The sequence below is a fragment of the Struthio camelus genome, chromosome 12, assembly GCF_040807025.1.
Source record: "Struthio camelus isolate bStrCam1 chromosome 12, bStrCam1.hap1, whole genome shotgun sequence".
NCBI classification, from domain to species: Eukaryota; Metazoa; Chordata; class Aves; order Struthioniformes; family Struthionidae; genus Struthio; species Struthio camelus.
Window position 1 is genome coordinate 12,422,058 of NC_090953.1, and position 12,159 is coordinate 12,434,216.

Here is a 12,159-nt window from a genome sequence, read left to right on the forward strand (position 1 = left end):
TAAGGCAAAAATTGGCATTTTCTTTTCTAGAGTCAGTTTCATAGTACATGCTTACAAGATTTATTTGACGCTTTAATCTATAAATACACAAGGTTTTGCATCAGTAAAAGCACAGGAATTTTCTCAGTAGTCATTGCCACTGTTTACATATTGAACAAAATAACAGGTAGTATTGCATATGAATAAGCAAACTTTGGTTCTTTTCTATCTGGGGAGGCCTTAAGGACCAATCTCTTTCACTTGTTAAACAATGGCTTGCAGAGGACAGCAAGGCAGCTGAAGGCCACACTGAATGCTACACTCTGGAAAGCTTGGAACACTGTAAAACTTGATCAGTTTTTTGAAGGCACTTTTTTTGAGCATCATCACCTCCTCAGGCAGCCTGGAAAGGATTCTGGTGTTTGTATGAGACTCTTTCTTGTCAGTGTCTCCTGCTTTGGGGTTACATTGCTCAAGACCACCAGTCATTGGCACACTGTTGCAGCTAAGGGAGCGTGCTGTCTTTTTCTTGCCTTGAACAGATAAATAACTGAATAAGAAGGAGGTTAACTTATGTTTCGTAACATCTTGGACATCTTCTGGAAAACAGTCATCTAGAGGATCCCCTTGACCTTCCACTTGCTGGTTAATCACACATGTATTGGGACTCACTGCTAACTTCTTAGGCTGAACTACTATTTTTCTGGAAGGTGTTTTGTGTTCTCCGTCATCTAGATAAAACTGAGAAGCCTTACTACTGGTATTAGAACTAGGCTTAACTATCATATTAGGGATTCTTGCCCCTTCATCAGAATTGATGCGGTGCAATGCATAATGCCGGCTAACAATTTGGGCTGCAGTGTGTTGAATGATGGTCCAGTCTTGCAGAATATCTTCCCTTGTTGTGAACTGAGATGTTACAGTAAAACGAATGATGAACTTGTCACGAATGGTTGCTGGAATAAGGAAAAGCCTGCCAGAACTGCTCAGTTCTTTCAGGAGCTCTTCTGTCAGCCAGTTGGGACCCTGTTTTAAATATGGATAAGAAAAAAATACCACAGTTAAAATTGCTATGACGTCCAAACATCTTTGTAAGAATTCCAGCATTACAAATTCTTACATGAAGAGTTTATTCACAGTTATTAATATCTAGGGAGAGAGCAGCTGCAGTCAATTCATTCCGAGAGAAGATGCAAATGGCCCAATCTTTACCTTTAAACGAAATACAACCAGTCCAAGGTGTCTCTTGGCAGGAATTTCAAAGAGTGGATCACTTTTAACCAAAGATTCAAAGAATTTGGCTGTTTCAGTACCCTATAATTAAAAGGAAAAAAAAAAGTAGTTATGCATTGGTTTGTCACAGACCCAGTATAAGATGCTAAATTAAGTAGTTAAAATACATCATTCCAACATGAATGATAGCAAAACTAAGAATGACAACAAAGAATTTTAAAGACTGTCTCTATTTGCTAAAGCCTATGGTAGAATCAGTTAAGAGTCCGATCCAAAATCTGTTCTCAGTGGGTTTTGCAGACTCTTACAGACAAACCCTTGACATTGAACAAGAGTAACTGGACTATACATAGCAGTTTTCTAGAGAAAGATTTGAAACTCCAAGTTAAAGTCATCTTGCCATAACTGCTGATCCACAATATGATCCCTTGTATTTACATGCCACCAAGGATTTAAGCCTGTAGATTTTCATAGCAATGGATTTACTCAGTAGCCATCTATCACAGACTGCCTCCTAAACAGCTGCCATTTTGCCTCAAAGAAAGCCTCTACAGATTAGTACTCCACGATCTGCAGAAGGCACCGCTTTCCAGAAGGGTACAGGGAAAACTTTGTCTACGTAGTAAATCTTTACAGAATACTTAAGATTAAAATCAGCATGCCTTTAGTTTACATGAAGGTTTTTATGCTAGAGGATTTCTATTACTCATCATTTTATCACAGAATTTAATAAACAGCTGCCAATAAATTAACATAATACATTCATGCTTGTATCATTAATTGACATACATGCCGGACATGAGCTTGAAGCTTTTTCACCCCAAATGAACGAATCACAAACCACAGCTTCAGAGAACGAAATCGCCGACTTAGTGGAATTTGCCAGTGCTGGGAAAAAACAAGAGTGTATCAACAAGTGCAAAAACAACAGAAAGGAGCATCCTCTTACACTACAACAGTCTGATGCTTCAGATCTGTACTCAGGTCAGAAATCTTTACCGACATAAAGAATTCCACATTAGTGAAAACTAGCTGAGCCTAGGAAATAGCCCTCAAAGAACAATGTCTACATATTTTCCAGGTATTTGCAAAAATAAGATTTTGGCTATTCACCTTAATCTACAGCATAGATAATGTTTAGAATTTTTAGTTAATTACCAACTTATAATAAGCTTATGCTTAAAGAGCATTATAAACTTAGATGTGCCCATTTACACTTTATGATTGAGTGCTCACTTCAAGTCCTGTAATGTGCATATTTAAGTGCTGTTCTGAATGGTTTCCCAGATTGACTCTAAACAGTTGGAACAGATAGAGGATTACACTCTTACAGATAAAATAACATTTACTGCAGGTAAAAGAGTGACAGAACACATACAAGAATACTTCCAAGGATCTACAGAATGACTTGCAGGATCCTATTTAACCACAAGAGGGACTCATTGATTTTTTTTCTCTACACAGACACAACACACACACACACACACACACACACACACACACACACACAGGCACACTCAGTCTCTCTAATGAAAAGCATTACTGATTTAAAGAAACAGAACAATTATCGTTTCAGGACCTGAGTGAGATCACAGCTGAAACAACTGACAGTTTAATATTATGTTGTTTTACTGTACTGTAATCTTCTGCAAGATGGATCTAAATTGAAATGCCTCATAGCTCTCCTAACAGCTTCATCCGAAGGAAAATGTAATTCATTCTACTGCTATTTGAGAGCAAGGTGTTTTCACTGATTACTCCTTTATTGTATTACATATCAGAGATATAAATAGAACACCCAGAACGCCATCAGGAGGAATTACTTCTACACTATAATGCACAGAAATGACTTTCTGATTAGAAAGGCTAGGGTACATCCCCAGCTGTATAAAAAAGCCTCACTGTAGTCAAGTTCATGACACAATGCTAAGGATTGGCTTATTTGCCCACAGAGGGCAAACAAAACACTGTGTGCAAAACACTAACATCATGCTTTTATTTAATTTAATCTCTATATCTGTAAGCATTTCTATGCAATGTTATAATCAGCTTTCATAACCACAGTTCACTTCAAAGTTTTATTATTTAATCTGCATTAGGATCTCATTATGATTGTTTTTATACTTTTATGTAGTAAGACCAGCAACAAGGTAAGCACACTCCAGACTGTGAGCAATTTGGCAATCTGTGTTTGAACATTTCATAGGCAATTTAGAATATCAACTCAAATGGCAACTTACCATGAAATCAACAGCAGCTCCTGAATTGGGATGTCTGAGGTAGACAGGGTTAACACTGAAGGTTTGATGTAACTTGTATTTATCTTTAACCCTATCAATTGTAGAAGGAACTGTATTTAGCAAAAAAACTGTGCAGAGAAAGACTTTGCAATTTGCATGTTATCCTTTTGGTGTTTGTGTTTTTTCTTTACTCACCAAAATCCAGTGCAGTCAAAATGAACCATCATCCATTTAGAAGGATTAAAAGTAAAGGAATCTGCATATTCAATTCCATCCAAGAACAATCGAAATTCAGGACATACAAACGCTGTTCCTGCATATGCAGCATCAATATGAAGCCAGAGTCCCTCAGCATCACCTGTTAAGAGTTGAAACTGTTGTATGTAGAGGACAGGGACATAATGAATCAAAGTACATGCTTAATTTTTCCTCTCTGAAGACTAGGTGTATGGGCAGGGAGCAGAGACAGAGCTGCAGGACTTCAGCGGCTACTTGTCAGAATTTATGCTGGAGTAGAGTCTGTAGCCACTTCAAATTTATCTATTGAACTGGCAGCTACAAAGGATGTCCTACTAACCAGTATTTTCAAAACTCCTTTGCTAGGTTAAATATTTATTTATTTATCCACTATACAACAGTACTGCACTCTGTACTGTATACCATGCGTATTCCCTGGGAAACCACATTATTAAAAGATTTATTAGTTGGCAAATTTTATCCATCTTGAGTAGAATATATTTTAGCATCCTAAACTAAATCTTACAGAAAGCAGTGGAAAGACTACCACAGATGTTTAAAACATATCTGAAAGTCTCAGCTGAGTAGCGTGTCTATTTTCCTCGATTTGGGCATGAAAAATCCCCACACTGTCTTGTCCGTACTATCATAGTTTAAAAACAACAAAACAAAAAATACGCTTACAAATTGGACCAAGTTCTGAGAGATTGTCAAAAGCACAGACACCGGTTGTACCCAAAGTTGCACAAACCTAGAAGAAAACAAACTTGTTAAGATGGCATTTTTAAATAAAAGGATGCATTTTAAAACCAGACAGGCTATCAATTCAGCCAAAAATGAAATTATACTAAAATATTTGGATTAAATAAAATAGAAATTGTCATATACATTTTAACTTTCAACTAATCTATTTTAGCACAGTAAGAAATGTTTTAGACATGTTTTTACGTTGACATTTAGAATACAATGCTATGTCAATAACAAAGTGGAACATACAAAAACAGGCACTAGGCCTCTCTTTCTGTCTTCTTCAATAGCTTTCATCAGAGTTTCACCTCTGAGGGAAAAGTTCTCATCCACAGGCAGAAATTTCATCTTCACAAGAGAAATCAAGCCGGCCTTTTCTACAGAAGAATGTGCCTTAAAAAAGAAAACAGTAAGAAAGCAAGTTCTAAGGCTAAACAACTGCGATAAATTATGCCATTTTAGAAATGATCACAAGAAAAGCAGAGTGCCAATTATAATATGGATTAATATAAGCCTAAAAGCTTGTTCTCCATGAATAACTAAAAGGAATATTACATTATAATTCTAAAGAATGCATACGGTCCATTTATTCCAGTACTGGTCTCTAAAATGTAATAGTAATCTTCCTTATGCTGTGTTTGGAAGGCCATTCATCAAAACTCAAAGGACCCTTTAGAAATGGCTCAGCCTCAGTTTATTCACTCCTTGTTGCTATAAGAAGAGAAAAACCCCTGAAGTCTGTCTGCCCAGTTTGGAGCGCGGATAGACCAAAGCCCCTCACAAGAAAGGTCCTTTTTATTTGTATGAAGGGAGACACAGCATGAGCATGTCTGCCGTTGCTGTATTCACAGGGAATGTGTTCGTTCATCTCAGGAGCCAAAGGATGGAACAGGCTTGCAGGCAGAGTTTCAGCACTGTGCAGGTATTCCTGGTTTTGTCCAAGAACAGCCTCAAGGGCCTGGGGTGGAGAACTCAGCCAGGGGCATCACTGAGGTAGTGCCCTGAGTCTGCCTGTCTCAGAACGGAAGCAGACTGTGAAGAAACAAGGGCAGAAGCAGCATGACATCAGCATGTAGTTATGGAAGTCACTGGAGTACGGCTTTGTGGAAGACAGCAAGGAAGCGCAGAAATGAGTCATGTGAAAGGGTCTCCTCTGAGCTGCTGAGACCTTGCAAAACACCTCACCTCACACTGATTCTTACTCCTCATCAGCAGAAAGCAACTTTAAAGGGATTGATTTGTGCTTGTGAAGCATTTATGTTTGTGTTTTTCCATTGATACGGAAATGCAAATTCGCATTGTAATCCGTATGGTCTGGATGAGACAGCAGAAGCAAATGCGTTTCTTTATAACCATAAGAACCTACCTGATCAGATGTGTAAGCGATGAGACGAGAATTGAGTGAGGACTCATCGGTGTCTGGCTCAGAAACCTTCATTTCCAAAATTTTGTTTTTCCTTGCTGCTAGCAGCGCAACCAAGGTTGATTCACTCACAGTGCTCTGCAGAGACATTGTACTTTTACTGCAGCATATTGCTACTTCATTGCTATTTAGCCAGGGATTTACTAAAATCATTGAACTGCTCAGCTATCCACTTGCTCTTTCATTTCTACAACTGCTTTTCTCAGACAGTGTAAAAACACTAGCTGATGAACAGCTCTCTGAGCCAGCAGCACAAAAAGCCTTCAGACCGCTGCATATTTATTAATATGCAGGAGCTGGGGAGAGAAATCACATTTTCCTTTTTCTTCTTCTATGGGCAAAATGTAGTATCTCCCATAAAAATTACACACCTGAGCAAAGCTCCTTATAATACACAAAGCCTTAGCACTGATTTCAGGGGATATTGGCTGGGGCTTTATGAAAGAAGGTAAAGATTCAGGCCTTAATTCCGAAGTTCTCAGAGACACAAAGTAGACGTGAAAAGAGGAAAAAGAATTTCTTATGTGGACAAAGACTGCTGGAAGAAGGATAGTGACACCTGAAGCCTTCCCTTTCTCTAATTACATTAGAACAACTTTGATGATGCTTCGGTAATGTGAAACGGACTGAAAAAACAAATCTGATTACCTAATTTATCCTTAGTAAGTTCACAAGAGTACTAGCTCATAGTCTGTAACATATCGAGGACTAAAAACAATAGCAACTCCTATTCCATAATCTTCCACATTTAATTTTAAAATTCAGTTTAAAAAAGGCCAAATTGAGATCCCTCTCTAATTCTCAACACACAGGCCAAATCATGTTGATTTTGCTTCAAGGAAAACTATCACTCCTGTCACAGAGAAATTCACTTGAGCGAAAAGAGAAACTTTGATGAGGTCGCCTTTGTTCTCCCCTACCTGTAATACTCCTCCTCCCACACTGTTGGGATGATGGTGCAGGAATTTATCTGGAAGGCCCAGCATTTTAGCCAGCCAATCCATCACGTTCATTTCCAGCTCTGTGCAAGCTGGACTGGAGGCCTAGCAATTCAAACAAAGAGAATTGGCTTACTGCCACATATCACATTTTAACAAGTAGTTATTAATATTTTTAATTGCCTTGGCAGAAATGTCACCTAAATACGACAAAAGTGCAGATTACAAACTTTGTAGCATTGGATATTTAGACAGCTAGCCCTATAACTCTAGGGCAGACACCTCACAGAGCACAATACCATTATAATGAGAACGATGGTGTCTGACCAGTTCTGTAACACAAACATCTATGCTGAGGTTGCAGGTGATGGTGAGCTCTGGGTATCTTGCTTGTTCACTCATTACCAGCTGCTTTCTTGGAACTTCAAATACAAACAGGCTGTCACCAACCTCCTGAAAAAGCTCTCTCCAACTTACCAGCATCACCTCAGCGCTGAGCTTCTAAACTATCCATAATTTTAGATGGTCCACTAAAGAGATAGATCATGAGTCATTTGAGGCAAAAATCTGGAACTGTAATTCCCCATGCGTGAGTACATGCTCTTGCTCCCTGAAGAGAATGGACACTGATCCCTCTTACAACTGAGGAGGGCTAAGTGGAGCTTTTCGAAGAGCAGCCAAAGTAAGGTGGACGTTGCTCTGCAGTACTTGGCTTTCCACTTATGAAAGAATCAGTTTACATTACAAACTTAACAGAAGTCTATCAAAACTAGATAGAGGACACAGAAATGGGCATTTCTCTGTATAAAATGAGGTAATTTGAGACAATTATATGGAGTCTGTAACCTCCTTTTTTATATATATATATATAAATGAACTTCTACTTTCTACGGAGAGACATAAGGCTAAAGATCTGGGCAACTTCATCAGTGGAGAAAAGACTGGATTCAGAATGCCAGTGAGGGCTGTGGAGTCACACATAACCAAGTAGTGCTGTGTAGCTGCAGGAGGACCCTGGATACACAGACTTTCTGGGACTGGCCAAACAACCTCATTTGCAAGGGGAAAAGTAGGAAAGTTGCTCTCTCAATGGAGCAGTCACAGGTGGTGGCTATTTTATTGCCTGTTGTGCTTGTGTGACAGTTTCGGGACTGACACTGGAAGTCAGAGAGCAATGCTCATGTTGGGATATGCAAAGAATTAGGAAACAAACTTTTGCGGTGATATATTTTTGCCATTTCACCTCTTACTACTTGGTAACTTTTGTTCTTGCTATGATACATTTAAAAAATGTCTTCAAGTGTTTATTTATTTTTATAAAAGAAGACTTTTTAAGTTGCACAAACAACTTAGAATGGTTTAAAGTAAAGAGTTATACAGATTCATAGATCCAGAAAGAATGACAATGACCTGCTCCCGCACAGTACACTCTGAAGAAGAATACCCAAAGTCCCAAAAAACAAAATAATTTACCCATGTGAATCCCAAGCAGTTAATTGCATCAGCCAACATATCTCCCAGGAGTGAAGGCCAAGAAGTAAGAGCTGGAAAGTAGGCATGCATATGTGGACTCTGCCAATGGACTACCTAGAGCAAAGTTAACAAGAAGTCAAGTCTGAAAACATCACAAAATTCTGCAGCAGATGTAGTGATTAGCGTCTGGTTAGCGAAGGGAAAGGATCGCACTAACATAATATGCGCAATTATAGATCTGCATACTGAACAGAAAACTATAGAGATAATATCAGCAGGAGTACAGCACTAACAAATGATAACACTGTTGTTATTAGATAAATTCCAAACTGTAGCAAAAGCATTTATCTGAATTAAACATGCAGACAAAGATTTTCAACAGGAAACAACGGTCTTTTGACAACATTCCATTACGGTGGCTTTATTCTTGTTAAAGCAAATGGATCAGAAAAGTTTATCCTTGTACTTGGGAATCCTTGCAACAAAGTTGCTCCTAGTCACTTTGTCATCATCGAGCAACAGCTTGCCTTCAGTTACACACAACAACTTACAATTATACAGGCCCCTTCTACTGAAAAAGGAGCTTGAATGCTGGACAGCAATGTAAGCACAATAAAAGTGAATACCTCTCCTAGACCAGACCAAGTTTGTGCAAATATCTATACAGCAAATTTTAAAACACTCTTTGTAACACCTTCTTACATAAAAAGTTTAAATGTTTACTATTACCTCCCTTAGCAGGATCTGCAGTATAGATTTACAAGAGGAAAGAAACCTTTATGTTCACAGAGCAGGAGACGAGTCTTATGTGTACAGGACTTTGGGCAAGAGATATTTCATCTTGCTGTGTCTCAGTCTCCCCATCTCTGAAACTGAGACGATACTACTTGCCAGGTAGGGGCCTTGTGAAGCTAAACTCATCGATGTCAGAAAACCAGTTTCCCTCTGAGCAAACATGAAATGCTCTGAAGTCTAAAATACTTCAAATGTATATTCACTCTACCTCCTAAAATTTTTAGGAATACAACAGTAATCTCCAAGATCCTTCTCTGGACAAAATCTGTATATGAATTATTCTGTATTTCAAAGAGGTTTACTTGTTTAAATAGATGCTCTGCAGAATCTGTGCATTCCCAGGATTTGCATTCCCAGGTAGTAGTGACTTTTTCCCCAACATGATTATACTTTAATTCTTACCCCAGGCATAATAATCTTCTCTATGTCTCCAAAGATGTTGTCCCAGCTGTCTGGGTCCATTGGAGCAGAATCTGGCAACTGAGCTCTCAAGTAACCTGGCTGCACATCAGGAATCACTCGTCTCTCTCTCACACTGCTCAGGTACTGGCAAATGTAATCCACCATCTCTTTTCCTGGAAGAGGCAACTCAGTGCTTTGAGTTTAGATCACAGAAAAAATGAGTACTAACACTTAATGCAGTCCGTCATTAGCCTCGTTACTGAACAGGGCTCGGAAGGATGCTGCTCCCAGCATAGCCGTGGGAACCAGAACACCAGTAGCCAGAGCCCCAGTGCGGGCAAGTCCTACGGTGCCCAAGGGTTTCAGGGCACTCAGAAGCAGAGGATCCTGCACATTCCTCAGCCTCATCTTTCCTGCCTCTCCTCACTTTTTACTACAAAATGGATCATAAACATACAGGAAATCCACTGAAACCAAATGTTGGCAGCTTCCAGCTGCAGGAAAAGTCTATATTAAAAATTCATCCTACTCCACCCAATAACAATTTTTAAATGTATGCAAAACGTGCAGTAAATTAAACAAGAATTTCTGCTCAACAATCGATTCTGACTCATCCCCTGAATGTTAGTTTAAGGCTACATGCTTCATCAGTGAAAAACATTACTTGATAGTAATTCCTGACAATAAGCTTGTTTCCCTGTCGGTATAAAAAACCACCCCCATATTCCATAGTACTAGCCTCAATTCACTGTATCATGGATCATCTCGTGAACTGTTGCTAACATTTATCTGGGAGCATACACATGACACACCACACACGGCAGGGAGCTGTATGACCTCCCGAAGGTTTCTGATTATTCAGTGAGTGAATGTTTTCCTACAGAAAGGACTCTGGCCAGCAACCAGCGACTTGAGCTAATCTCTGCTTCTGTGGCTAGGTGATCTTGGGAAAGCTGCTCAATCTTCCTGCACCTTACCTGCTCCATCTAATAAAGCAGGGATACAGCTCTTAGAACAGGCTTCACAGGGACTGAAGAGATTCATAGTGTTATTTCAGTGTCATTGCTGAAAATTTCAAATGTACAATTTGAATTTGAAATTTGGAAGTACAATTTATTTGACTATTGACTGGATAGATTTTCTTACCTAAAAACAAATAGAAACTTTGAGAAACAAATAGATTCCGGTCAGCATGGCGCTACCCCTTTTGCATCCTCTGAAAACAGCTCCATACCTTTTCTCCACTTGTTAGGCAATCTCCTTCAGCCGTGGGACCAAAATTTGCTCCTTATCTCCAGAGCTGCACCAGTATCGGTGAATTTTCATGGTGCCAGCCAGAAAATAGCCACTGTGCATAATACACCCTTAGCACAAGTTTACTCAGAATCACAGGGTTTGGGATCTTTCCCATAGTATTTTATGTGTAAGACCAAAAAAAAAAAAAAAAAAACCTAAGTCATCCACTGACTTTACATCCATTAATTTAAAATCTACCCTGGGACACATTCTTATCCTCTCAGCCCCAGCAGATTTAAGTCTCAAAGATGACTGTGTGCAGTTCGAGAGCGCAAAGCTCCCCCTCATTTCTGGGTACCTCTCCCAGCCCTACAACAGCTTCTTCCCTGTAAGCAAACACTACCTACTTCCAGAAGCAGAGGAGGATCACTCTCACTCACCTCTCCGTCTGTACTCCTCTGGCTCCATACTGACTTCTTCCAAAAGCAGCTCTTCGAACCTTGGCCAGGACCGTTCAGTGAGCTGTTGGCAGTACCATCTGGTACCCTGCTAGCTGCTCACCCTTTATAGCTCTCTTTATCTCTCCGACTCACGCACTCTGGAAAAGGTTTAACGTAGGCAGGTTATTGGTGAGCGTTTATTTAACTCCACCCAACTAACGGCTTTTACAGTCTTGTATATTCTCATCTGTGCTCTTTTGATGTGTAAGACAGCATCTCTGAGGGGAGCTGCCTCTGCACTAGCCCTTTTCCATTTTAGAACAATCTTTCAGAAGGCTCATGGTAATCAACATGTCATGAATATCAGATACAATAACATCAGACTTGTAGGAGAGCAAAACTCAAGTTTCCAAAAACAAATAAAAGCAGTCAACTTATTTTTGTCCACTGAAAACAGCCTTAGCAGTAGTTAATACAATACAGGCATCAACAAGTAACAGATCTGATGCTGCAGTTCTAAGGTGGTGAGGACTTTTTTTTTTTTTTTTTTTTAAAAGGATTTTAGGACTAATTTTTCCGAGAAAGAGCTTATTTGCATCGCCATGCTTTTTCAGCTTGTATGCACTCAGTCCCTTGCTGCCAGATGGAAAGGCACCACAATTATTGCTAGCTAATTCCAGAGCTACATTACAAAGCAATGATCCCCTTCGGGAAATCCTGCCCTTTCAGATCTGATCAAGTTGTATTGCAGGGTAACGTTCCTCCATTGATATCCCCCTAGACTGGTGAGCTTGGAAAATGCATCTTCTTCATAAACTGTGCCTGCCTAAGTGGACTAAACACTAAGAAGAGAAATAATTAGAAAGTATGCTTGCTCTATTCTTGCTCCTCCTTATGCCTTGCTCCTGGTTATGGCCACTGTTGGAGACAGGATACTGGGCTAGATGGACCTTTAGTCTGATCCATTACAGCCATCTCTCTGTTCCCATGATACAGAAGGGAACTGATTGCCAGAG

At 39.5% G+C, this 12,159-nt stretch overlaps 1 protein-coding gene across 2 annotated transcripts; it reads right to left on the minus strand.

The window, feature by feature from the left end:
* Positions 1-32: 32 nt before the first annotated feature.
* On the minus strand, positions 33-11,460 carry HDC (histidine decarboxylase). 2 transcript variants are annotated; one of them, XM_009681320.2, is made up of 12 exons: positions 11,144-11,457; positions 9,468-9,640; positions 8,271-8,384; positions 6,780-6,902; positions 5,803-5,937; positions 4,686-4,829; positions 4,374-4,440; positions 3,648-3,810; positions 3,453-3,543; positions 2,002-2,100; positions 1,192-1,293; positions 33-1,005 (listed from the first exon to the last, which is right to left on the minus strand). In XM_009681320.2, the coding sequence occupies exons 1-12, from the start codon at positions 11,169-11,171 to the stop codon at positions 244-246; spliced, it is 2,001 nt and encodes a 666-aa protein (XP_009679615.2). In that variant the 5' UTR covers positions 11,172-11,457; the 3' UTR covers positions 33-243. The 2 variants fall into 2 exon arrangements, with proteins under 2 accessions (XP_009679615.2, XP_068814810.1); XM_068958709.1 differs by lacking the exon at positions 9,468-9,640 and having other exon boundaries at positions 11,144-11,460.
* Positions 11,461-12,159: the final 699 nt, after the last annotated feature.

What these genes read in the sequence shown, in the direction of transcription:
- HDC (XM_009681320.2), bottom strand. Translation starts at nt 11,171, where the DNA reads ATGGAGCCAGAGGAGTACAGACGGAGAG. An exon ending in GAGGCCTAGTGCCTGTTTTT is followed by an intron (nt 4,441 to 4,685) that starts GTATGTTCCACT and finishes GTTTTCTTCTAG; the next exon opens with GTTTGTGCAACTTTGGGTAC. An exon ending in TGGTTGTATTTCGTTTAAAG is followed by an intron (nt 1,006 to 1,191) that starts GTAAAGATTGGG and finishes TATTTAAAACAG; the next exon opens with GGTCCCAACTGGCTGACAGA.